This window comes from Ovis aries, chromosome 7, assembly GCF_016772045.2.
Source record: "Ovis aries strain OAR_USU_Benz2616 breed Rambouillet chromosome 7, ARS-UI_Ramb_v3.0, whole genome shotgun sequence".
Lineage (NCBI taxonomy): Eukaryota > Metazoa > Chordata > Mammalia > Artiodactyla > Bovidae > Ovis > Ovis aries.
The window spans coordinates 58,578,938-58,606,148 of record NC_056060.1 but is presented as its reverse complement, the minus strand read 5'-3'; the positions used below and the strand labels follow the sequence as shown (position 1 = coordinate 58,606,148).

The window sequence follows — 27,211 nt, the reverse complement described above, 5'->3', positions numbered from 1 at the left end:
TGAGCCTGAATTTTGCTTTAAGGAGCTGATGATCTGAGCCACATTCTGCCAGGAGCCAGCACAGGAGATCTCACCCATGACAAGGTCATGTGGAAGAGACCTGATAAGCAAGGCTTCAGGACTCGAGAGACCCCCTGGACCTGCTCAAGCCTCTACCCCAAAACCAGAATCCGTCAGTCTTACTATTTTGTGCCTTTCACCAACTCTTCTGACATTAACAGGGGGCTATCCCTGACCACCTTTCTCTGGAGAGAATCAACTTAGGGCTCTACCTAATAAGTCTCCTGGACATAAAAGGAATATTTCAAATCAAACCCTGCTGTTAGCATTCCAGCTTGCTTGGCAGGTTTATCCAGACTCTTGCAGCTACACATGTGATTATTCACAGCCTCCCAACTGTGAGAGTCACAGGAAGCCTAAAAATATAGAGCCTTTCGAAGAGTTAAAACTATTAGAGTAGTGCTGGTGTAGGATTTCACTGTTGAGCCAATGCTTTCTGCTAAGTTCCCATATCTCTTATCCACTGTGCACCTGGGAGTGCATTAGTTAACATAGTTGGAATGTAAGAAAAACAAGTGTAGCCTTGGAATTAACCACATCAGACCTTTGAGCTAATTGGTTCTTTCTTTGTTGTAACTCACTGCACCTTTGCTCCGTGAGAATGTAACTCTGTTTAATACTTTCTGAGGCTGACATAGATTAGAAATATAAAGAAAAAACATTTCAAGGGAAAATAAGTTTTCTGGTTGAACAGCCTTTATCAAAAGAGGGCCATAAAATGTTCACAGGCCTCCAAGGCCAGAAGATGATGTACACAACATTGTTTATGGGAAAGGTATGCAGAAAAAATCCTGGTTTCGATAAAGACATAACAGATGTAATGTTTGGGCTGACTCTGTATGACTTTGCATCTTTCATTTCCCTCTATGTACAAGTCAAGGTATAAAAGCGTCCCTGAAAAATAAAGTGATGGATCAGGACCGGTTCTACGAAAGCCTGGTTCCCCCGTGTCTTTCTTTTCTTTCTTTCCTTTCTTTCTCTCCTTCTCTCTTTCTCTCCTTCTCTCTCTCCCTCTCTCCCTCTCTGCCTCTCTCCCTCTCTGCCTCTCTCCCTCTCTGCCTCTCTGCCTCTCTGCCTCCCTCTCTCTCTCTCTCTCTCTCTCTCTCTCTCTCTCTCTCTCTCTCTCTCTCTCTCTCACTCTCACTCTCACTCTCACTCTCACTCTCACTCTCTTTTTCAGGCTGATCCCTTGGAGCATAGAGGCTCTCTGTGTTCACTTTCCTGCCTGGGCTTCTAAGACCTGAATGGGAAGGCGCTCTGCATCTTCACTCCCTCAGGAGACCGGGAGGGCACCTGCGGCCTATGTGAACAGAGCAAGTCCCTTGTCTTGGGGTTTTATTGGCTTTTTGTGTAAACAAAGGAATATCAGCTTCTATTCTTTTCTCTCCTCTATTATCTTATCTGCAACATTCTTTCTTTATCTTTCTCTACGGTGACGCTGTCACACTTCCAATACCCTGGATCCAACCGGGGCAGGACCCTGGCAACATTCAGCTCCAGGTCTTGTTTTGCTGACTGGATAGTCTTTTCCCATCTTTGGCTACAAAGAATGTAATCAATTTGATTTTGGTATTGACGGTCTGGTGATATCCATATGTAAAGTCACCTCTTGTGTTGTTGAAAAAAGGTGTTTGCTATGACCAGTGCATTCTCTTGGCAGAATTTTGTTAGCCTTTGCCCTGCTTCATTTTGTACTCCAAGGCCAAACTTGCCTGTTACTCCAGGTATCTCTTGGCTTTTTACTTTTGCATTCCAGTCCCCTGTGATGAATAGGACATATTTTTTTGGTCTTCTTCCTAGAAGGTCCAGTAGGTCTTCATAGAACTGCTCAACTTCAGCTTTTTCAGCCTCAGTGGTTTGGGCATAGACTTGGATTACTGTCATGTTGAATGGTTTGCCTTGAAAACGAACTGAGATCATTCTGTAGTTTTTGAGGTTGCACCCAAGTACTGCATTTTGGGCTCTTTTGCTGATTATGAGAGCTTCTCCATTTCTTCTATAGCATTCTTGCCCACAGTAGTAGATATAATGGTCATCTGAATTAAATTTGCCCATTCCCAACCATTTAGTTCACTGATTGCTAAGATGTTGATGTTTATTCTTGCCATCTCCTCCTTGACCACATCTAATTTATCTTGATTCATGGACCTATCATTCCAGGTTCTTAAGCAATACTGTTTTGTACAGCATCGGATTTTACTTTCATCACCAGACACAACCACAACTGAGCATTGTTTCCACTTAGGCCCAGCCACTTCATTCCTTCTGGAGCTATTAGTAATTGTCCTTCACTTTTCCCCAGGAGCATATTGGACACCTTCTAAGCTGGGGGGGGGTGCTCATCTTTGCGTGTCATATCTCTTTGCCTTTTTAAACAGTTCATGGGGTTCTCATGGCAAGAATACTGGAGTATCTTGCTATTCCCTTCTTCGGCGGACCATGCATTGTCAGAACTCTCCACTCTGACCTGTCTGTCTTGGGTGGCACTGCATGGCATGGCTCATAACGTCATTGAGCTACGCAAGCCCCCTCATCATGACAAGGCAGTGTTCCATGAAGGCACTTCTGGATGTAGTTTCCTGTCGATATTAATTAAGCCCAACTCATCTATAGTGTAATTTATGGCCTTTGTTGCCTTGTTGAATTTCTGTTTGGATGACCTTTTGATGTCAGTGAAGTGTTAAAAATCTCCTATTATTACTGTATTATTGTCTATTTCTCTCATGTCTCTTAGTATTTTATCTATATATGGAGATACTCATGTATTGTGTGCATGCTGTGCTGTGATTAGTCACTCAGTCATGTCCAACTCTTTGCAACACCATGGACTGTAGCCCACCAGGCTCCTTTGTCCATGGGAGTTCTCCAGGTGAGAATACATGTTAACAATTATAATATCTTCTTGTATTGATCCCTTTATAATTATATAATGCCTTTCTTTGTCTTTAGTTAAAGCCTTTGTTTTAAGGTCTATTTTGTCTGATATGGGTATTGCTACCCCTGCTTTCCTGTTGCTTCCATTTGCATGAAATATTTTTATTCCATCCCATCATTGTTGTTCTGGGTGTGGTTTTTACCATGAAGTGAGTCACTTACTGGCAGCTTATTGCAGATATTTGGTGTTTTTTCCTTAATCCAATCAGCCACTCTGTCTTTTGATCAAAACATTTATTCTGTTGCTATGTAAAGCGATTATTGATTGGTATGTATTTTGGGGCCATTCTGTTCCATGATTGCCAGTGGCTTTGTAGTTTTCTTTGTTCTTCTTTTTTTCTGTTGTGATTCAATGATTTTCTTTTGTAATATGCTTGAGTCCCTTTCTTTTGGTTTTTATGATTCTATTGTATGTTTTTTATTTGGGTTATCATAGGGTTATGTATGTTGGTCCATAACTATACCAACTTGCTTTAAACTGATAGTCATTCAAGTTCAAACACATTCTTGAAGATCTATTATTAACTGCTCTCCACATTTTGTGTTTTGATGTCCTATTTTATATATTCATGCTTATACTTTTGCTACTTATTGTAGTTATAATCACTTTTAAATTTTTTATATTTTTTAATGTATGTACTGATTATTTATATAATCTTCAATCCTTACTTTATATCTGCCTTTCCTATAGTGGCTTTTCCTTTCTTATAGATTCTTTCTTCTTTGCTATTTAGAGAAGACCCTTCAATATTTATTTTTAGGGTACATTTAGTATTGCTGAATCCTTTTAGCTTTTGCTTGTCTGAGAAATATTTTATCTCTTCCTATTCTAAATTATAATATTTCAGAACAGAGTATCCTATGTTGCAGGGTTTTCCCCTTCAGGGCTTTGGATATAGCATGCCACTCCCTTCTGGCCTGCAAAGTTTCTGCAAAGAAATCAGTTGAAAACCTTAGGAGGGTTCCTTATAAGTGACTCCTTGTTTGTCTCCTGCTGCCTTTAGAATCCTCTTTTATGTCTAACTTTTGCCATATTAATTTTGACATGTCTTGGCATGGGACTGCTTGGGTTTATCTTGTTTGAGACCCTCTGTGCTTCCTGCACCAGGATGCATGTTTCCTATTTTAGGTTTGGGAAGTTTGGGGCCATAATTTTTAATATAATTTTTATTTTATTTGGAGTATAGTTGATTTACAGTGTTGTGTTGGTTTCAAGTGTACAGCAAATTGGTTCAGTTATACCCATTCTTTTTCAGATTCTTTTCCCATACAGACTATTACAGAATTTTGAGTAGAGTTCCCTGTGCCACAGCATAAGTCCTTGTTTATTATCTATTTTATATATAGTAGTGTATATATGTTAATCCCAAATTACTAATTTATCCCCCCCAACCTTTCCCCTCTGGTAATCATAAGCTCGTTTTAGAAGTCTGAGAGTCTATTTCTGTTTTGTAAATAAGTTCATTTGTATGATTTTTTAGATTCCACATAGAAGTGATATCATATGATATTTATCTTTCTCTGTCTGACTTACTTCACTCAGTATGACAATCTCTGGGTCCATCCATGTTGCTACAAATGGCATTATTTCATTCTTTTTATGGCTGAGTAATATTCAATTGTACTTATGTACCACATCTTCCTTATCCATTCCTCTGTCAATAGATATTTAGGTTGCTTCCAGGGCTTGGCTGTTGCAAATAGTGCTGCAATGAACACTGGGGTGCATGCATTTTTTTCAAATTATAATTTTCTCCAGATATATGACCTTGAGTGGGATTCCTGGATCATATGTTAGTTCTATTATTAGTTTTTTAAGAAACTGCCATACTCTTATCCATAGTGGTGGTACCAATTTACATTCCCACCAACAGTGCTGAAGGGTTCCCTTTTCTTCACACCCTCTCCAGCATTTACTGTTTGTAGACTTTTGATGACAGTCATTCTGACTGGTGTGTATACTTCATTATAGTTTTGATTTCCTTTTCTCTAATAATTAGCAATGTTGAGCATTTTTCCAATATCACCGATGAATACAGACACAAAAAATCCTCAACAAAATACTAGCAGACCAAATCTACCATTATATTAAAGGATCATACACCATGATCAAGATGATTTATCCCTGAGATGCAAGGACTTTTCAATATCTGCAAATCAATTTGTGTGACTCACCACAGTAACAGACTGAGGAATAAAAACCATATGGACATCTCAATAGATGCAGAAAATCTTTTGATAAAACTCAATACCGATTTATGAAAAATATTCTCCAGAGAGCCAGCATAAAGGGAACCTACCTCAACATGATAAAGACTATATATGACAAAGAAAACGTCATACTCAATGGTGAAAAGCTGAAAGCGTTTTCTCTCCGATCAGGAACAAGACAAGAATGTCCACTCTTGCCACCTTTATTCAACATAGTTTTGAAAATCCTAGCTATGTCAATCAAAGAAGAAAAAGAAATAAAAGGAATCCAAATTGGAAAAGAGGTAAAACTGTCATTGTTTGCAGATGACATGATACTATATACAGAAAATCCTAAAGATGCTGTGAGAAAAGCACTAGAGCTCGTCAGTGGATTTAGTAAAGATACAGGTACAAAATTAATACACAGAAATCTTTTGCACTTCTATACACAAACAACAGAAGACTAGAAACAGAAACTAAGGAAACGATCCCATTTACCATCTCATAAAAAAGAATAAAATACGTAGGAATAAACCTACCTAAGGAGGCAAAAGACCTGTACTCTGAAATCTATATGACACTAATGAAAGAAATTGAAGATGACACAAACAGATAGAAAGATATACCATGTTCTTGGATTGGAAGAATCAATATTGTCAAAGTGACTTTGCTACCCAAGATTCAATATCATCCCTATCAAATTTCCAATGGCATTTTTCACAGACCTAGAATATTTTTCAATGTGTATAGAAACACAAATGACCCCAAATAGCCACAGCAATCCTGAGAAAGAAAACTGGAGCTGGAGGACTCAAACTCCCTGACTTCAAACCACACTACAAAGCTACAGTAATCAAAACAGTAGGATATTGGTACCAAAATAGAAATACAGATCAACGGGACAGGATAGAAAGCCCACTAATAAACTCATGCACCTATGGTCAATTAATCTGTGACAAAGGAGGCAAGAATGTACAATGGAGAAAAGACAGTCCTTTCAATAATTGGTGCTGGGAAAACTGGACAGCCATATATAAAGAATGGAATTAGAACGTTCTCTAATATAACATACAAAAATAAACTCAAAATGAATTAAAGGGCCAAACAGAAGACCAGATACTGTAAACTCTTAGTTGAAAACAGAGGCAGAACATTCTTTGACATAAATTCCAGCAATCTTTTTGGATCCACCTCCTAGAATAATGAAAATAAAAACAAAAATAAACAAATGGGACCTTATTAAACTTAAAAGTTTTGGCACAGCAAAGGAAACAATTAATAAAAAGACAACCCACAGAATTGAGGAAAATATGTGCAAATAAAGTGACCATCAAGGAATTACTCTCCAAAATATACAAACAGCTCATGCAGTTTGATATCGAAAAAAGCAAACAACCCAATCAAAAAATGAGCAGAAGATCTAAATAAATTTCTCCAAAGAGTGGATGGTCAAAAAGAACGTAATTTCTTCAAATACGTTTTCATACCATTTTCCCTCTTCTCCTGGGTTCCCTGTTATGTGTAGGTTGGCATGTTTTATATTAACCCATAGATCTTGAATGTTGCTTCCTTTTTTTTTTTTTTGTTTGGTCTGTCTGCTGTTTTAACTGGGTGATTTCCACTATCCTGTTTTCCAGATCACTGATTCATTCTTTTGTTTCATTTAGTCAGCTATCCATTGCTTCTAGATTGTTTTTTATCTAAGAAATTAATTTTTTTTTGTTTGCTTATCCTGATAGTTTCCAATTCCTTGTTTCAGTGATCCCTGTTTCTTTCAGTAATCCTTTTAGTTAGCATTTCTATTACCAGCTTTTTGAGCTCGGGACCTGATATAGTGATGAGCTGTATTTGTTCTTGCAGGGGATTTTGCTTGTTCTCTTAATTGGGAGTTGTTCCCTGCTTTTTAGTTTTACTTAACTTTCTCAGTCTCTGAATTTAGGAGAAATAGTTAACTATTGTGCTCTTGAAGAGGTGTTTTTATGTGGGAGCATCACTATGTACACTGTGTGTGACCAATGTGTTGGATGAAGACACAGTTTTGATAAGGATACGAGCCATGTCTTCCCTCAGAGCGCTAGCCACTATACCCTGATAGGGATGTGGTTGGTATTGGGGGATCTAAAGCCTATGAAGAGTGTGGGGCAGGGCTTTTTCTTGCTCCATGACTGTTGCTACCGTCAGGGGCCAGATCTGCTCACCACATGCTGTAGTAGAGATCCTGAAGGTCGGACTTGATCAGGCTCCATTTCCCTTGAATGCCTGCCCTGCCTCAGAGGAGGTGAACCCTGAAACCAGTTGAGGCCCATGGGCTCACAGAGGACTAATATGCTACCTGTGTAGGCATCTGTGATTCCACTAGAACACAGCCCAGTCACATCCCTTCTCCCATACATTCATCTCAGATCTTTTACAAGGCTGTGGCGTGAGGTGGAGAGGGTCAAAGCACTCACTGGCTGGAAGATGGATCGTGGCATGCAGGTCAAGGTATCTCCTGCTGCACCACCTGAACAAGCACCAACAATGGCCACCACCGCCCCACCTGGACAACATCCCAGGCTCCCTGGGCTGTCCCTGAGCAGCTAGACCAAGTGTTCCCTGGGCCCACCTGGCTCAGACCTCAAGCCAAGTTGTGGCATGGAGTGAGTAGGGCCAGAGCCTTTGTTGGGTTGGCGTGGGGACACGAGCAGGGACCAAGGTGCATCTGTCCCCACTGCCACAGTAATCACTGACAGTGCCTGCTACTGTCCACCCCAACTGCACTGCAGGCCCTCGGGCTGTCTCTGACTAGCTATACTAAGTCTTTTCCCAGTGCTTGGCTGTCTCAGATCCCACACTAAATTATGGTGGGGGGTGAACAGGGCCAGGGTGTTTGCCCCGCTTGGATTCAGGAGCATGGTGAGGCAGCAGCCGCTAGTGCAGAGTTCTTTCCTCCCTGATTGTTGGCAAGCCAGTACTCACACATTCTTTGCAGGTAAAGTCTAGGCTTCCCCTTTCTTTTGTTCCGACACCTCTCTCAACAGCCAAGGAGGCTTGTCTCCTCCATGTAGACCACAGGACTGGGAGGCCCAGTCTGTGGTTTCACCTACTTACTCCCCAAGGTGAGGGTTCATCTTTGTGGGCTTTTTCTTCCTCTCAGATCCCTCCCAGGGACAGGGGTTTAGACTTTATGTCTTTTCTCCATGGTTCCCATTTACACAGGCTTCTCTGATGGCTCAGCAGTAGAAGAATCCACCTGCCCAGATAAGGAAGATCCCCTGGAGGAGTGCATGGCAACCCACTCCAATATTCTTGTCTGGAGAATCCCATGGACAGAGGAGCCTGGCAGGCTACAGTCCATAGGGTCACAAGGAATTGGACACAACTAAAGCAACTTAGCATGCACCCATTTAATGGAGATCTTTCTTACATATTTGGTTGCATGGAAGTTCTTCTGCCAGTTTCCATTAGTTTTTTATGTGAATTGTTCCACATGTTTTGACATATTTTTAATGTCTTTTGTGTGGAAAGGTGAGCTCCACATCCTCCTATTCCACCATCTTGATACTGTTCATCAACTTGTTTATGCCAAGGACACCCAGGACTATCCCCACTAAGCACTGGTATTAGGGAAACCACCTTGACTATGCGGATGACAGTTTTCCAGTCTTTTAACACCCCTCTCATCATCATCTTTGTGTCTATTTTTCCACACTTTTTCAGCTTCAAAATACTCCCTTACAGATCTTGACAAGGTTCTCAGGGAAGATGAAAATATTTTAGAGATTACGGATGATTCCAACTTCCATTATCAGACCACAGATCACTTTAAAGACTACAGACAGTCAAAAGAACCTGCAGTATAACTCAGAAGAGAGGAGGCCAGAAGGAAGAGCACCTGTTTTCAAATATTTGAGATGCTATCATGAGGAGGAGACTGACTCAACATATTCTCAAAAGGCGGAAGCAGGCACTGGGTGGTGACTGGGGGCAACCAGATCTCAGGTTGGGAGAAGGGGCCATTTCCTCACAATGGGGCTGTACTCTTAGAGGACTGGCTGCCTTGAGCTAGTGAACACTGCATCCCTGAGAACCCTCGGGCAGAGGGTGAATGCCACCTGTAGGCTTATTCTGAAGAGGGTTCCTGCATGAAGTAGAAACTATACTATCCCCTGTTAGAATGCAGAAGTGTCACCTGGAACAGTTCTACAGATGTTTAGCAGATGTCTGAGATAACAACAGATGTCTGCTATAGATGTTCAGCGGATCTCTGAGATAACAGAGACTATGAAGGCCAACCTGGATAGGGTGTTTGATGGTGAAAAGAGTACAGACTGAGTGAAGGACGATGCTCAAGACAAACTACCCACCTTACCACACTGTTTCAATCACCACTGATAGCCAAAGAAACATAGTTCCTCTTTGGAGCTGCCCAGGACTCAAGGAAGGCACTCTACTCATTTTCTCCACCCATGTCTTTTTTTTTTTTTTAAACCAAGGAGCCCTCCCATCCAGCAGCAAGTCCACTAAATGCCTCTGACTGCTCTATGGTGCTATTTTGGAGAAAGTCCTCAGGCCTGGAGGATCAGATAGAAAGCCAAAAGTGAAGGGTAAGTGGCAGTTGATGAGTATATAATTGAGAATAGCCTCTGGGGGTTAGATCTGATACCCTTGATTTCAGCCTAGTGTCTGGATGGACCAAGGAACGCCACCACAGTGTAGCTAAAAGGAGGAGGGCTGGGGATACGTGTGGAGTGATAAAGAGCACAAGAGACCCACAGGCAGCTTGGCCTGGACACGCATATCTCATATTAGAACTTCTCAGAATGAGCTAATAATAATGACTACTGTACAAAATAGCAAGTCAAAGAATTAGTCAATGGATCTGGGTTTGCTCCACAGAAATTTGGAGATGTATATAGTATCACATTCTTTTATCCCTCTATATCCAGTTAGACTAGCTCTCAACCTCTAGTCTTTCCATATGTCCCTTTGGCTTCTCTAAGAATCTCAGGTCTTGCTTGGTCCCAGGAGCCAGGAGAGGGCCTAGTCCTTTAGCCCCTAGTGAATGTCATTATTTCCGTGGCTCCCATGTCACCTCTGTTGGTGTCTGGCTCTCCCAGCTGGTCACAAACAAAGTTACAGGAACAAGGACTATTACTCTGAAGTCCTGAACCATAACTATTTTTAAAAAATTATTTTTCAGTTATGTATATATTTAATTTTTTAATTGAAGGATTATTGCTTTGCAATACTGTGTTAGTTTCTGTCATACATCAACATTAATCAGCCATAGGTTGGTGATGGACAGGGAAGCCTGGCGTGCTGCGATTCATGGGGTCGCAAAGAGTCGGACACGACTTGAGCAACTGAACTGATGCCTATGTCCCCTGACTCTTGAATCTCCCTGCCACCTCCCTCCCCATCCGACCCCTCTTTGAAGCCCAATGTTGAGCTCGCTGCATCATAGAGCGAGTTCCCACTGACTGTTTTTCATATGGTAGTGCATATGTTTCCATGCTGCTTTCTCCAGTTGTCCCACCCTCTCCTTCCCCCAACCCATGTCCACAAGTCTGTTCTCTATGTCTGCATCTCCATTGCTGCCCTGCAGATAGGTTCATCAGTATCAGCTTTCTAGATTCCATGTATATATGCATTAATATATTTGTATTTCTCTCTCTGACTTCACTTCACTCTGTATAATACGCCCTAGGTTCGTCCACCTCATTAGAACTGACTCAAATACATTCCTTTTTATGGCTGAGTAATATTCCATTGTATATATAGACACACCACAGCCTCTTTATCCATGATGTCATCTGTCAATGGACATCTAGATTGCTTCCATGTCCTGGCTATTGTAAAGAGTGCTGCAGTGAACACTGGGGTTCACGTGTCTTTTTTCAATTATGGTTTTCTCAGGGTATAGGCCCAGTAATGGGATTATTGAGTCATATGGTACTTTTACTCCTAGTTTTTTAAGGAATTTCCGTACTGTCCGTATCAATTTACATTCCCACCAACAGTGCAAGAGGGTTCTCTTTTCTCCATATCCTCTCCAGCATTTATTGTTTGTAGATTTTTTTGATGATGGGCCTTTCTGATCACTGTGAGGTGATACCTCATTGTAGTTTTGATTTTCATTTCTCTAATAATGAGTGATGTTGAGCATCTTTTCATGTGTTTGTTAGCTATCTGTATGTTTTCTTTGGAGAAATGTCTGTTTAGGTCTTCTGCCCACTTTTTGATTGGGTTGTTTGTTTTTCTGGTATGAGCTGCATAATTATTTATAAGATTTTCATTTATGAAAATATTTTATCAATAATGTCAGTAATTCATAAAGATAAACCATTCACAACACCTCAGGATAGTTTGTCATTAATGTTATACAGTTAGAAACGATTCCTGTTGTTCAAAACACACAGCTTTAGGAAATATAAATAATTAGCTGGTATAGCAGAGCAATACCAAGAAAATATTTTGACCTGCCCTATAGTATCTATAAATTACTTAGGTTAGAAATTTTGTTTTTATCTAGTTCAGAACAAGTAAAGTGAAAGTCGTTCAGTCATGTCTGACTCTTTGCAACCCCATGGATTATACAATCCATGGAATTCTCCAGGCCAGAAAACTGGAGTGGGTGGCCTTTCCCTTCTCCAGGGGATTGTCCCAACCCAGGGATCAGACCAAGTAGGCACATTATAAAGAAAAATAGGTACAGTTTTTATATGTGACTTAGAATGTGATCAGAATAGGGCTGAATGCCAGCCACAATTAACAGTAGGGAAGCATCAGTCATTAATGATTCTGTCCATTCTTACTGGTCAGTGTCCTTGCTGAACATATTGATAATGATTTTAGTATCTTTCCCAATCACCTAATCATGATCCCAAATTAATTCCTTTTCAATCATTACTTAATAAAAGTATCATCGTCTCAAGAAAGTAATACAAATTTTATTCAGAACAGTTTCTGAGGATGTGTTAGTCATGTAATTCCCATCCAATCTCTGTCCATTAGTTTGTACTTACATATTTATACAGTGCTGCACACTGAGGAGGGCGGCAGAGAGGGGACCAGGAGTAAAATCATCATCAGAGAAACATCCTCCTCTCTGCTCATTCAGGAAGACAGGGAACATAGAAATATTTGTGACAAAGATGAAGCGACGTTTCTCATTGATCATTACATTACTTCCAAAGTAAGTTCACCACCATCTCACTATGCACCCTGATCCAGTAACATTTTTTTTTAATAAACCCAGGGATGCAGTTTATTAAAAATTTAAACTTGCCCTTATAAACCTTACGGGAACCAAACTTGAGATAGCCAGAGATTTCTGGCCAGCTCATCATGATTATTTTTGAACTCTGGACATTTATGTACGCAGTTCCAAGCTGATTTGCATTTTGCACCAGTTACAGGAATGGGTCTGCCAGGAAATTTTGAAACGCAAGGACAGATAGGCCCCTCTTGGTTAAATCATAGCTCCAGTCCTACAGATCAGCCCAGTCGGACCCTCCAGATCTTTTGCAATGAGCATTTTTAAACACATGGATCATTTAATTCTGGCTTCCAGGCAGTTCGGCAAAATGCTTAGGCTAGAGAATTGCAAAAGTTTATGATTTCTCACCGAGGAATGAAATGTGACGCAGTAGAGCACAGTGCAGACATTTAACACCAGATGTTAATGTAAAAATTGGAAAATTGTGGCCTCACATCATTATCTGATCCCTGACCCACAAAAGCCATTTACAGTCCAGAAGGCATCATCGTTTCTGGCTTCTTCCACTATTAAACTTTGTGTCTAATTTTTTAAATCTAAAATCGTAATTCTGAGTTATTTAACTGAGATAACTAGATTATATAAATCTCAAGGCATTTTTTGCACATACTAACAGTAATATAATTCCTGGCTGTAAAAATCAGAAGTAAAGGCTTTCTGATTTATTGTTTTCTAGTAATTAAAAAAAAAATTTGTCAGGCACCTTTTCCTTGTCTATACTCCACCACTGTCTATTAACAACTTTATGAAATGAGTAAGGGAAAGGTGAAGATCTTGCTAATTTTCAGTGAAAGAGAACACCTGAAATACAGATTTCAAAACACATTGAACTTGTTTGCACTGCTTCCCTGAATCTGTATCCTTAAGCAAAATGACTGGTTTAGAAGGAGGATAGACTGTGGAGATATCCCAGATCTCTGAGGAGAGCCTGGTGCCAGAAGGAAGAACTGCAGGTAAGAAGCTGCAGACTTGCTGTCACTCAGCGAGTTCCAGCTCTTTTACTTCCTGTGTGACACTGGACAAAGCACTTAACCTCTCTGTGCCTTAGTTCCCTCTTCCTTAAAGTGAGTGCAGCATGATCACTCTGCCCACCTGACACAGTTGCTGTAAGGCTCAAAGAATACACAAACTGAAAATTTCTATATAACTATGAAGAAAACAGCTCAAGTTCTGTTGTTTCAACTTGAATCTTGAGGAAACTGGGACCCAAAGAATCTCCTCTAAGCCCAGGGATAAGGTGTTGAGAATTTTAAAGAGGCCCTGTTTTTACCTTGCGTGAGTGTCTTACTTTTATTTCCTTATACTTTTGATACTAAAAATGACAGAGAGGAAAGGAGTTATAAGATCTCAGTGAATCACAGGCAAGAAATTGTGTTCAGCTGACTCAGACAGAAGCACTATTATGAGGCTTAGCACCTCTATGAGGTGAGACTGAGAAAGATCTGGAGATAGAAGGACACCAGGGACTCTTCTAGAGAAACAGAAGCCAGTGCCAGAGCCAAGCCCTGCCCTCAAGAGAGCATCCACTTTGATCTTTTCCCCTTTCACTCCTTTTCTCCCTTCCTCCCTCCCATCAAAAACAATTGCAAATACATAGCAGGCAGTAGTGGCAAAACCAACTCATAGAATGTGTGAATAAGAAACTGTCTTTGAGGCCATGCTGACTAATTTCTCCACTGATGAACTGACCCTAAGGTCTAGGGGAGTTGGGTGGCACGCCCCGCCTCACACCAATCAGTAGCGTTACTGCCATAAGAAGTCAGAGCTCCTGACCCATATGCCAATGAAATTTTCTTTTTTTAATTTAATTTTTATTTTGTATTGGAGTATAGTAGATTTACAATGTGGTATTTCAGGTATACAGCAAAGGGATTCATTTACACATGTACATATATCTGTTCTTCAGATTATTTTCCCACATAGATTATTACAGAATACGGAATAGAGTTCCCTGTGCTATACAGTAGGTTTTTACTGATTATCTATATTACACATGGTTAGTGTGTTTAAGTTAATCCCAAACTCTTAATTTGTCCCCCCAACACACATTTCCCCTTTGGTAACCATGAGTTTGTTTTTGAAGTCTGTGATTCTGTTTCTGTTTTGTAAATAAGTTCACTTTTTTTTTTTTAGATTCCACATACAAGTTATATCATAGATATTTGTCTTTGTCTGACTTACTTCACTTAGTGTCATAATCTCCAGGTCTTTCCGTGTTGCTGCAAATGGTGCGATTTCATTCTTTAGAATGGCGGACTAATATTCCACTGTATATATGCACCACATCTTCTCTACAATGAAGAGTTAGACACATTTTCTCTGAGATCAGGAACAAGACAAAGATGTCCACTCTTGCCCTTTTATTCAACATGGTTTGGGAAGTCCTATCTATGGCAATCAGAGAAGAAAATGAAATAAAAAGAATCCAAACTGGAAAATAAGAACTAAAACTGTCACTGTTGCAGATGACATGATACTGGACATAGAAAACCCTAAAGATGCTACCAGAAAACTACTAGAGTTCACTAATGAAATTTTCTTGACCTCGCATTAGCTATGCAGGAGGTTTTGTTATTTGTTTTTCAAATACAATCTAAATTTTTTCCTTTGAGGAGTTACATTCATTTTTCAGGAAGTCATATCACCTTAAGTGATATATATCTGGAAACTCTTATTTCCCTTCTTTCTCCAGTCCCTTCTTTATCTCTTGCTTTCTTCACTCCTCTCTGTCTTTAGATGATAGATATATATGGGGGCAAATGAGAGAGAGAAAACCTGCCACATATTCTTTCCTTATTCATCTGTTGATGGACACTTAGGTGACTGCCATATCTTGTCAATTGTAAATAATGCTGCTATGAACATTGAAGTGCGTGTATCTTTTTGAATTATGGTTTTCTCTGGATATATGCCTAGGAGTGGGATTGTTGGATCATACGGTAGTTCTATTTTTAGTTCTTTTAAGGAAACTCCATACTGTTCTCTATAGCGGCTGTACCAATTTACATTCCCCCCGGCAGTGTACTTGGGTTCCCTTTTCCCTACACCCTCTCCAGCATCTATTATTTGGAGAATTTTTGATGATGGCCACTCTGACTGGAGTGACATGATACTTCATTGTAGACTTAAGTTGCATTTCTATAATACTTACCAGGGCTTCCCTGGTAGCTCAGCTGGTAAAGAATCCACCTGTGATGCAGGAGACCCCGGTTTGATTCCTGGGTTGGGAAGATTCCCTGGAGAAGGGACAAGCTACCCATTCCGTACTCTTAGGCTTCTCTGGTGGCTCTGCAGGTAAAGAATCCGCCTGCAATGCAGGAGACCTGGCTTCGATCCCTGGGTTGGGAAGATCCCCTGGAGAAGGGAACAGCTGCCCACTCCAGTATTCTGGCCTGGAGAATCCCCAAGGACAGAGGAGCCTGGCATGCTACAGTCCCTAGGGTCTCAGAGAGTCAGACACAACTGAGCAACTTTCATTCACTCACTCTGACTGGAGTGAGATGATGCTTCATTGTAGTGTTAATTTGCTTTTCTCTAATACTTCGCCATGTTGAGTATATATTCATGGGCCTTTTGGCCATCTGTATGCCTTCTTTGGAGAAATGTCTATTTAGGTCATTTGCTCATTTTTTGATTGGGCTGTTTCTTTGATATCAAGCCACATGAACTGTTTGTAAAATTTGGAGACGAATCCCTTGTTGGTCACATAGTTTGAAAATATTTTCTCCCATTCTGTAGGTTATCTCTTTGTTTTGTTTATGGTTTCTTTTGCTATACCAAAGTTTTTGAGTTTAATTAGGTCCCATTTATTTACTTTTTTTTTTCTCCATTAGTCTATGAGATGGATCCAAAAGGACTGCTACCATTTATGTGAAAAAGTGTTCTACTTATGTTTTCCTCTAGTAATTTTATAGTATCAGGTCTTACATTTGGTCTTTACTCCATTTGAGTTTATTTCTGTGCGTGGTGTTAGATAATGCTCTAATTTTATTCTTTTATGTGTGGCTTTCCAGTTTTCCCATCACCACTTATTGAAGAGACTGTGTTTTCTCCATTATATAATCTTGTCTCCTTTCTCATAGATTAATTGACTGTAAGTGTGTGAATTTCTCTCCAAGTTTTCTCTCCAGTTCCATCTGTATCTGTTTTTGTGCCAATACTGTTTCAGTTACTATAGCTTTGAAGTAGATAGAATGTGAAGTCTGAAAGGATTATACCCACAGTTTTGTTCTTTTTCCTCAGGATTGGGAAATTCTGGGAAATTTTGTGATTCCATATAAATTTAAGGAGTAACAATTTTTTTTTTACTTTTATATAATTTTTAAAGGTTATACCCCATTTCTAATTATTAAAAAATATTGGCTATACTCCCCATGCTGTGCAGTATATGCTTGTAGCCTTGCTTACACCCGACAGTTTGTATTACCCAATCTTCCACCTCTGTATTACCCCTCCAAATCCTCTCCCTATTGGTAACCACTAGTTTGTGGTTACCACTACTTGTGAGTATGCTTTTTTGTTATAGTCACTAGTTTATTTTTTATATTCCACATATAAGTTATATCATATAGCTTTTGTCTTTGACTTATTTCACTTAGGATAATGCCCTTTGAGTCCATTCATGTTGCTGCAAATGGCAAATATTCATTCTGAATAGTATTCTATTGTATAAATATATACCACACCATCTTTATCCATTCATTTGTTGATGGACACATAGGTTGCTTCCATGTCTTAGCAGTTGTAAATAATGCTGCTGTGAACATTGGAGTTCATGTATCTTTTTGAATTAGTGATTTGGAGTTTTCTGTATGTATACTCAGGAGTGGAATCTCTGGGTCCACATGGTAGTTCTTTGAGTTTTTTCAGAAATCTCCTTACTATTTTCCACAGTGGCAGAAGCAATTTACATCCCCACCTATGGCGTATAAGGATTCCCTTTCATCCACATCCTTGACAACATTTCTTATTTGTAGACTTTTTGATGATAGTCATTCTGACAGGTGTGAGACGATATCTCTTGTAGTTTTGATTTGCACTTCTTTAATGATTAGCGCAGAGAAGGCAATGGCACCCCACTCCAGTACACTTTCCTGGAAACTCCCATGGACGGAAGAGCCTGGCAGGCTGCAGTCCCGGGGGTCGCTGAGAGTTGGACACGACTCAGTGACTTCACTTTCACTTTTCACTTTCATGCACTGGAGAAGGAAATGGCAACCCACTCTAGTGTTCTTGCCTGGAGAATCCCAGCGATGGTGGAGCTTGGTGGGCTGCCGTCTATAGGGTTGCACAGAGTCAGACACAACTGATGTGACTTAGCAGCAGCAGCAGCAATGATTAGCGATGCTGAGCATTTTTTCATGTGCTTGTTGGCCCTCTGCACTTCCTCTTCAGAAAGTTGTCTATTCAGTTCTTCCACCCATTGTTTAATTGGCTTGTATGGTTTTTGACGTTGAATTGTATGAGCTTCTTATATATGTCGGCTATTAAGCCTTTATCAGTCATATCACTTGCAAATATTTTTTCTTAGAAATATTTCTCCCTAGGTTATCTTTTTCTTTTGTCAGTGGTTTCCTTTCATGTGCAAAAGCTTTAAAGTTTAATTAGGTCCCATTTATCTATGTTTGCTTTTATTTCCATTACTCTAGGAGTTGGACACGACTGAAGTGACTTAGCAGCAGCAGCAGATGAATCTACCTTTTTGAAATCAGGATCTGGTACACTGGTGAGTTCTGTTTCATGGAATTTCTCTTGCTCTTCTTATTGGGAGTGGTTTATGCATTTCATTTTATTTAACTTTCTCCTAAATTCATAGAGACACAGAAACTTAGCTTTTGTGGTCTTAAAGGGCATTTTTATATGGGAGCATCACTGGGTAGACTGTGTGTGATATCTTTGGTGAAAGGGCTGGTTTTAATATGGACACCAGCCACATCTTCCTTCAGGGTGTGCTGGCTGTTTTCCCCTTGATAGGGAGTGTGGTTGGCATTGGAGGGTATAAAGCCTGTGTTGGGTATGAAGTGGGATTTCCTCTCTGCTCTGTGGCTGTCACCATCCTGTCAGGGGCAGGGCCTGCTCCCCAGCTGATGGGGTAGGAGCAGGGCTGGTTGGGCCCAATCAGACTCCATTCCCCCTGAGTGTATGCCCTGCCCCAAAAGAAGTGATTGCTAAAGTTAAGCCACACACTCACAGAGGAATGATGTGCTGCCTGTGAAGGCCTCTGCAACTCCACTGGGATGCAGCCCAAGGTCACATCCCTTCCCTATCATGTTAGTCCCAGAGCTAGTACAACATGATGGAGTGGCTGGGGCATTCACCATTCTAGAGCTGGAGTCGGGGCTTTGTAGCTACAGGAACTGAGGTGGCTGAGCTGCTGCCAGCGGTATGGGCTGCCTCCGCCTCCATGCTCAGCTGCAGTGTGGAGTGGGTGGAGCTGGGACACTGGGCTGGGAGGCTCACTGTGGCAAACTCTGGCAGCACTGCCCAAGCACACGCTGACAATGACCACTACTGCCTTAACCAGATCTCATCCCAGACCTGTCTCTGTGTAGCTATACAAATCTCAGGGCCAGCTGGCCCAGGTCTCATACAAAGCTATGGTGAGGAGTGAGCAGTACTGGAGTGTTTGCCCCATTCGGATTGAGGAATGCGGCAAGGTGGCAGCTACCAGTACAAGGCTCTCTCTGCCACGATTGGCACACACAGACTCCTTGGTACTGAGTCCAAGCTTCTGCAGCCCTTCTATCTGTCTCAGCAGTTCTGCCATTAGCCAACAGGGCCTGTCTTCTCTATGCTGTTCCCCAGGCCTGGGAAACTGACTGTGGCTCAAACTGCTTGCAGCCCTAGATGAGGATCCACCAATGCAGGACTTCTCTTCCTTTCAGATTCTTCTCGGGCTGGGGGTCCTGACGCTATGCTTTTTTTCTGTCCTACCTTGTTAGGTGGAGATTTTTCTTGCAGCTTTGGCTGTATAGGAGTTCTTCAGTCAGTTTCCAACTGGTTTTCCATGAGAACTATTCTGTATGTAGATGTGTATCTGATATCTCTGGAGGAGGAGGCGAATGTCAGTCTCTCATTCTGCCATCTTGAGCTCTCCTTTGGAAAACACAATTTGTAATTGTCTATAAGAGCTCAAAACTTGGACAGACTTTAAAAACACAAGTTATCAACTTTAGTCCTGAATATAGAATTAATTTTCTTTTCTTTCCAAATAATCTGATAGTTTATATAAAATTAAAGTTTTACTATTCCCCAAAGCATCACCAACACCCTTCAGGCCTTTTTATCTTCAGGTTCAAAATAATCCTCGGCACTTGAAGGACCTTGAATGGGTGTGTGAGTTTATTTGGACCTCATAGGGCCAAAGCAAACTGATAAATGTGCTTTTCTCACAGCTATCCACATTATCTGTTTATAAACAGCCTTATTTAATTTGAACTGAATTTGCAAACGTGTACCACTCCTAATCTTTCCCATCCCTTAAACATAGGTTGAACTGGTTCATTTTGTTCTTGACTCTGATCCTAAGAATGAGTACACTTTCCCTAAGAGAGAAAAAATAATTAGTTGATCAATGTAACAAAAACTTTCCAAATGAGTTTCCAATAAAGAAACAACACATCAAACACCAACAGTGCCAAAATATTTACTGAAAGTTTTCAAATCTTTCAAAAAATGTTACAAAAAGCAAGCAAACACAGTGAACTACTGACAAATTAGACACTAAAAACTAACATCTGGATAAATCTACGCAGGCATGTAGGAGAAAACGGTAAATCTATAAGCATTAACTATGATTAAAGCACTGCATTAAGCTTTTTTATATGTATCTCATTTGACCCCATTCAGGAAACATTATCCCAGACGTGGAAATTAAAGCAAAAAAAAAAAAGGATTGTGTGATCCATTAGTATCTTGCTAGCCTGTTATCCATCAAGCTCACCCAAGGGCCATCTGACTCTCTCCAGAAATATAACTTTAATAATTCAATAAAGATCAGACTAAATATTCTATAAAGTTGGAAACTGATTTGTATAAAATTGATAAAACATGATGATTTTTGTTTTCTTATAGAGAAATTTACCTTCATGGTTAAAGTTATATAAAAATATCTCCAAGGTTATTTACCTTTAGGATACTAACCAAAGTAAGGCTCTTACAGTGTCATTTCATCAAGGCCTTTCCCACTGATTACTTAAGTTCCAGTTCTTCACATTTGCTCTTTTCAAAATCTGTTATTCTGATGATTAGTTAAATGGCACTTAACTAATCATCTATTCACTGAGAATTGTTTTTAATGATTTAAGAATTTGTGCTTTGACAATCCTCAACCAACCACATGAGGTAGGTAGAATATCCTCATTTTACAGAGGAAGAAACTGAGTCCCCGAGGCAGCACATTACCTGCCAGAGGTTACAAAGGTAAGTAACAGAACTGGAGTTTGAACATGAATATGCGTGAATTCTTTTTACAGATACTGCACTGGTGACTCACACGTGGACTGAAATTTGGACTGGCACATCTCCAGAAACTCAACACATATGTTAGAATTATAAGTATGACAGGTGAACAACCTAAACCTGCATACTTAAATAGCAATTAAAGAGATTATTTGTTTGGTTTCAAATCTGAACTTTTCAAAATTGGAAATATCAAAAGTATTTGCAGATACATTAATTACATGAAATACTATCATCAAAGTGAAATTTCAGTGCTTTGCCGAGTCCATCAATAGTTATGGATGACACAGAGTAAATAACTACTGAGTTTGTTATAAAAAGTCATTGACAAGTACTTAGAATACTTTCTATCTAGAGTCTCTCTTTGACATTTCATGAACATGTCCCTGAGAATTTCTTGAATAAATTTGAGCAAGTTGTCAGCCTACCCACTGTAAAGATGCTCAGTGTACTTTGTCTCCAAACTAGTAGAAAAATGTGGAATACCAGCATGTTTTTCTTCTCTTTAGGCATGAAGGGTATCTGTTGTTCCGACTGAACACACAGGTAGAGATCAAGACTGGAGAGTAACAAGCTGCTGTAAGTCTGAAAGCACCTTCATGTACAATGTGTACGTCTAAAATCTTAAACATGTGTCTTGGAAATAGCTGACCTTATATAGAAGTGTTAATGTGTCACAAGGATGCTTTTCACAGCTGAGATATATACCTTGTGAATGTACCCTTTTATCCAGCTGAAGATCCATTCTCTGTGTATGTAGATTTACAAGTGTTTCTCCATAAATGAGATTCTAAAGTACAGATTGATTGGTATCTAGGTTGATAAAAATCTTTGCTAGTATTTTGAGAGTTTTGTCCACCAACTCATCGATTAGGCAGTGCCCTCTGACCTGGTTGTCAGTAGAGTGCACTTCTATCCGATCGATGGGCACCGGCTGCTGTTTGCCACAGGTTTAGGATAAGTGAGGCCATCTACTCCAGCCTAGCCCCTGACCCCAAACCCTAGAGCCAGCTGATTTCAGCTCCAGCCGAAGTGAAAAGATAACTGTGTGGTTCAAATTCATCTTGACTCACAGTTTCACTGTTTTATCCTGGCTAAAGCTGCTCACTGTGTCTGTGGTTTTCTTACATAAATTTTCAATCCAGCTAGTGCTATTATACAGTGTCTTTTCCAACCCTGACATTGGGGGTGGATTTTTAGCTCGCATGTTTTTTCCAGATGTGATAAGCTCGCCGTAGCCCTCTTGGTGAGCAAAAGCATATCCAGATCTTCGCGAGCTTGATCTCCGAGTCTGAGGCTTTCGGGTACGCAGGGGCCTTGCCTTCTTTTGAGCCTTCTGCCACTGGCGGATCTGGAGACAAAGGAGACCCAGGGTGAGATGGAGCATCCAAATGACAGACTCCACATAGTGGGCCACTTCCTGAGGTAAAAGCCCTTTTCCGTAAAAACAACATCAGTAATAACCAAGTGCTCAACTTCACTGCAAAAGCAAGTTTTTCACCTAAAAGCCAGGAAAACTGGATATTGGTCAGTTTTTATTTCTACCAAGAGACTATTAAGCAAACAAAAAGTGTTAAGACAAATTTCAGAATTGTCTCCATCTCATACATCCATCTTAAAGGAACAGGAACATATTTTGCACATAATGATTTTCTAACTTGCACCACCCAAACTCAGTATAACAATTTACAGTCCCATTTCCCCCAAGTAAGCCTTTACTTTCTCTTTTAGAGGTTCTCTGGCTCCAAAAAGTCAGTGGTGATGGACTAAGAAAATTTAGAAAATGAGAGTCATAAATTTCAAACTCTTGTGACAGGTCCGAGTACCATGAGATTTGTCATGGTTTTGATTTCTTGTGGGTTTTCTGGTGACCTTTTGAAGAGCTCAACATTGTTTGAGTGGGTCTGTAGCATCTCATTTCCCTGTAATGCTGAGGAGAGAAAAGATCCAAGGTTTGATGCTTAGCACCGTGTTCTCTAGATGAGTTGACTGATGGCTTAGATTCTGACTTTCATGTCAAGAGAAAGCCATCAAGCAGAAAATCATGGTGTGCATAAACACAGGAAGGAATGAGCATCATCTTCCTTCAGCTCATCCATCATTGTCTGGATTTACATCAGAATGAGCTCACAGGGCCAAAGGGAAAGGGCAAACATTAGAGGGGAATGAGTGAGTCATTTCAGAAGGAATCTCTTGGCACTTTGGCCCCAGACCAGGAAGGATTTCATGATAAGGGAATTTCTACCTCAGTTCTTCTCAACATCATAAGCCTGGTCACTCATCTCACCAGTATTTCCCCCTTCTCATGACGTGGCTACAAATGTGTGTCTCCTCTTTCTCCTTTTCTCTTCCTCTCTGGGTCCAGATCTAATGACATTGTGTTGCTTATACTCCTCTTTCCATGAAATACTGAAATATGTTCTGTTAATCCCTTGGCTTAGGTATTTCTAGAATCTATTCTTTCTGTTTTTTCTTCTATCTGTACTTTTCAACCCAGCTATTATGAACATCACCTCCCCCTTGTGTTTAATAATCTGTTACTATTAATACATTTCTGCAGCTGTTTAGAGCCCCTTCACCTCATACCGTATTTGTCTCTCTTTTACTACTCTTTACTTTCCCATGTCAGTAAATTTCCATCAATCTTCCCTTTGCCTTGGGAGCAAATGTCCAAAATGCTGCCAGGGGTTACATGGTTGCTCTGTGTTTAGTTTCTTAAGGAACTGCCATGCTCTTCTCCATAGTGGCTGCATCAATTTACATTCCTACTAATAGTGCATGAGGGTTCCCTTTTCTCCACACCCTCTCCAGCATTTATTGTTTGTAGACTTTTTGACAATGGTCCCACTGACTGGTCTGAAATGATACTTTGTTGCAGTTTTGATTTGCATTTTCCTAATACTGAGTGATGTTGAGCATATTTTCATGTGCCTTTTGGCCATCTGTATGCCTTCTTTGGAGAAATGTTTATTTAGGTCTTCTGCCCAGTTTTGGGGTGGGTTTTTTTTTTTATATTGAGTCCCATGAGCTATTTGTAAATTTTGGAGACCAGTCCCTTATCAGTAGCATCATTTGCAATTCTTTTCTCCCATTCTGTGGGTTGTCTCTTCATTTTGTTTATGGTTTCCTTTGCTGTGCCAAAATTAGATCCCGTTTATTTATTTTTGTTTTATTCCCATTACTCTAGGAGACAAACCAAAAAAAGATATTGCTGCAACTTATGTCAAAGGCAAAACATTCTGCCTATGTTTTCCTCTAAGAATTGTATGATATCTGGTCTTACATTTGGATCTTTAATCCATTTTATTTTTGTGTATGGTGTTAAAGAATGTTCTTTTTTTTTTTTTTACATGTAGCTGTCCAGTTTTCCCAGCACCATTTATTGAAGAGATTGTCTTTCTTCCATTGTACATTCTTGCGTCCTTTGCTACAGATTTGACTGTAGGTATGTAAGTTTACTTGTGGGCTTTCTATCCTGTTCATTTGAGCTCTATTTTTGTTTTTGTACCCATTATAAAGCAAGTCAGAGAGCTTGATTCCTCTAACTCCATTTTTCTTTCTGAAGACTGCTTTGGCTATTCAAGGTTGGTTGTGTCTTCATAAACATTTTAAGATTTTTTGTTGTTGTTCTAGTTCTGTGAAAAATACCATTGGCAATTTGATAAAGATTGTATTGCATCTGTAACTGCCTTGAGTAGTAGTCATTTTTATAATATTGATTCTTTCAATCCAAGAACATGGTCTCTATTTCCATCTGAACTTGTCATCTTTGGTTTCTTTCATCAGCATCTTATAGTTTTCAGAGTACAGTTCTTTTGCCTTATTAGGTAGGCTGATTCCTAGGTACTTTGTTCTTTTTGATATAATAGTAAATGGATTGTTTCTTTAATTTCTCTTTATCTTTTGTTAGTGTTGTTATTCATACACAGATTTCTGTGTATGAATTTTGTATCTTGCAACTTTGCCAAATTCAGTGATGAGCTTTACTACTTCTCTGGTAGCATCTTTAGGATTTTCTGTGTATGGTATCATGTCATTCACAAGCAGTGAGAGTTTTACTTCTATGCGGTTGTTGGAATCTAAATTGGTACAGCCACTATGGAGAATGTATGGATATTCCTTAAGAAACTAAAAATAGAGCTACTATATGATCTTGCAATTCTACTCCTGGGCCTATATCTAGAGAAAACCATATTTGAAATGTTCATGCATCCCAGTGTTCATTGTACTGCTATTTATAGTAGCTAAGACATGGAAGCAACCTAAATATCCATCAACAGATGAATGGATAGAGAAGATATGGTATATTTATACAATGAAATATTAGTCATTAAAAAGAATTAAATAATGCCATTTGCAGCAACATGGATGGAATCTAGAGATTATCATACTAAGTGAAGTTAGAGAAAGACAAATATGATATCACTATATGAAGATCTTAAAAAATGATGCAAATGAACTCATTTACAAACAGACTTAGAGAATGAACTTAAAGCTATTGTTAAATATTCTAATTATGTTGACATTAAAATGGAACTCTCAAATTCCTTTTGAGGTTATTCATTGGTAGTTTATAAAACTAAAAAGATTTTGTGCACTAATATTTTGTATTGTAAATTTGTATATTTGATAACTAGCCGAAGTTATGCTTTAAATTTATGTGCATGCTAAATTGTTTCAGTCATGTCCAACTCTTTGCAACCCCATGATTGCAGCCTGCCAGGCTCTTTGGTCCATGGGACTTTCCCAGGCAAAAATACTGAAGTGGGCTGCCATTTCCTCCTCCAGAGGATCTCCCCCACCCAGGGACTGCACCCGAGTCACTTACATCTCCTGCACTGGCACTGACAGGCAGGTTCTTTACCACTAGCACCACAGCTATAACTATGTCTTTATACTTATCAAAGTTACTGCTATTAGAGTGCTTTCTTAAAATTAATAATCTATTCATTGTTTTAACTGTGATGATGTGGATTTGTGGTGCAGAGGAATATGTTAGTGGTACAAAGTGTTTTAAATGTGATGTTGACTTCCTATTCCTGTTATTTGGTGCATGAATCTATATCAATGTTTGAATTGTTTATTGTATTGGATCATTAAGTGTGCAGTTTGCTTTATTGTGGATGCTGTAGGTGCTTCAAAAAGGGAAGGATAGACTGGGAGTTTGGAATGGACATGTATACACTGCTATATTTAAAATAGATAACCAACAAGGACTTGTGTAGCACAGGGAATGCTTCTCAATATTCTGAAATAACCTAAATGGGAAATGAATTTGAAAAAGAATAGATGCATGAATATGACTGAATCACCTTGCTGCATACCTGAAGCTACCCTGTAATCAACTATGTGCCAATATAAAAGAATACACAGCTTAACTTGTCATTTATGACTCCTCACCCACACGTAGGCTAGTACATTCAGATGTGGGCAGTTCCAGCCACAGCAACATGATACTGTGCACCTACATGTCGGTGTTTGCTGATGAGAACTTCATTAGCTCTTCCCTGGGCTTCTTGTCAGGCAGAGGACATGATTCCAAGAGCAAAGAATCAACCCCTCAAGTATCCATCAGCGCTGCAACATACCTGATCACTCAGAGTTGGGAATAAATCCACCTTCAAAAATCTGAATGCCACCACAGGCATAACTGAAGCCACTGTTGTTAAGAGAATAACAAGCCAGATGCACTTCTGGGTCAAGGAATGCCGTGCATTTCCTATTATTAAAGACAAATAAACACTGTGGTTATAAATCGGACTGAATTACTGAATTGATTGTTTGGGTTTCCTAGAGAGAACACTGGGTATTTTCCCCCAGCATATAGTATGTTCAGTGGTGATAAGAACAATGGTGAGATCACCCTTGGGAACTGCTTCATGGCTTGATCACGAGGAGACTGATAGCCAGAGACAGGCACTGTCTGATCCAGGTTCAGTCCACCTTCACCACAGAACAGCATTCTCTCATCCAGTTTCAGGATGCCTCAACCACAAAGCAGTCACTAAAGTCACATTTACCCTTAAACAAAACTATCATATCAAATGACAGCAGATGCTCTAGATGCAGGCACAGTCGCACATGACGGTCCTTTCCACTGGCTGTGTCATAAAAAGTAAGCTCTTTCTATGACAGGATCAACCTTTTAAATCCAGGCAACAGCCTCGAGCGGACATGCTGATCTCTCTCATGTTCCCACGGATAGGAAGGCCTCAAGGTCCCAAGGTGAGCAGAGATGCTCCTGGGTTTGTGAAAACAGCATTCTCCACACTGGGAAACCACTGGTGCAGTCATTCAATATAC

General features: G+C 39.9%; 1 protein-coding gene and 2 long non-coding RNA genes across 32 annotated transcripts in view; 2 read left to right on the top strand and 1 right to left on the bottom strand.

The window, feature by feature from the left end:
- Positions 1–20,339, top strand: part of LOC132660050 (uncharacterized) — a 176,043-nt gene extending 155,704 nt beyond the window's left edge. For both annotated transcript variants that reach the window (XR_009601229.1, XR_009601228.1), the window contains 2 exons: positions 9,663–9,773; positions 18,097–20,339. This is a non-coding gene — a long non-coding RNA (uncharacterized LOC132660050). The remainder of the gene's footprint in view (positions 1–9,662; positions 9,774–18,096) is intronic.
- ATP8B4 (ATPase phospholipid transporting 8B4 (putative)) overlaps positions 20,078–27,211 on the bottom strand; it is a 295,865-nt gene continuing 288,731 nt past the window's right edge. For all 29 annotated transcript variants that reach the window (XM_060418006.1, XM_060418005.1, XM_060418019.1 and 26 more), the window contains 2 exons: positions 26,497–26,627; positions 20,078–22,259 (listed from right to left, as the gene is read on the bottom strand). In XM_060418006.1, coding sequence (XP_060273989.1) covers positions 21,978–22,259; positions 26,497–26,627 — 413 coding nt within the window. In that variant the 3' untranslated portion in view covers positions 20,078–21,977. The remainder of the gene's footprint in view (positions 22,260–26,496; positions 26,628–27,211) is intronic.
- On the top strand, positions 22,224–26,668 carry LOC132660051 (uncharacterized). The gene is made up of 2 exons (XR_009601230.1): positions 22,224–22,333; positions 24,265–26,668. It is a non-coding gene; the product is annotated as an uncharacterized LOC132660051 (long non-coding RNA).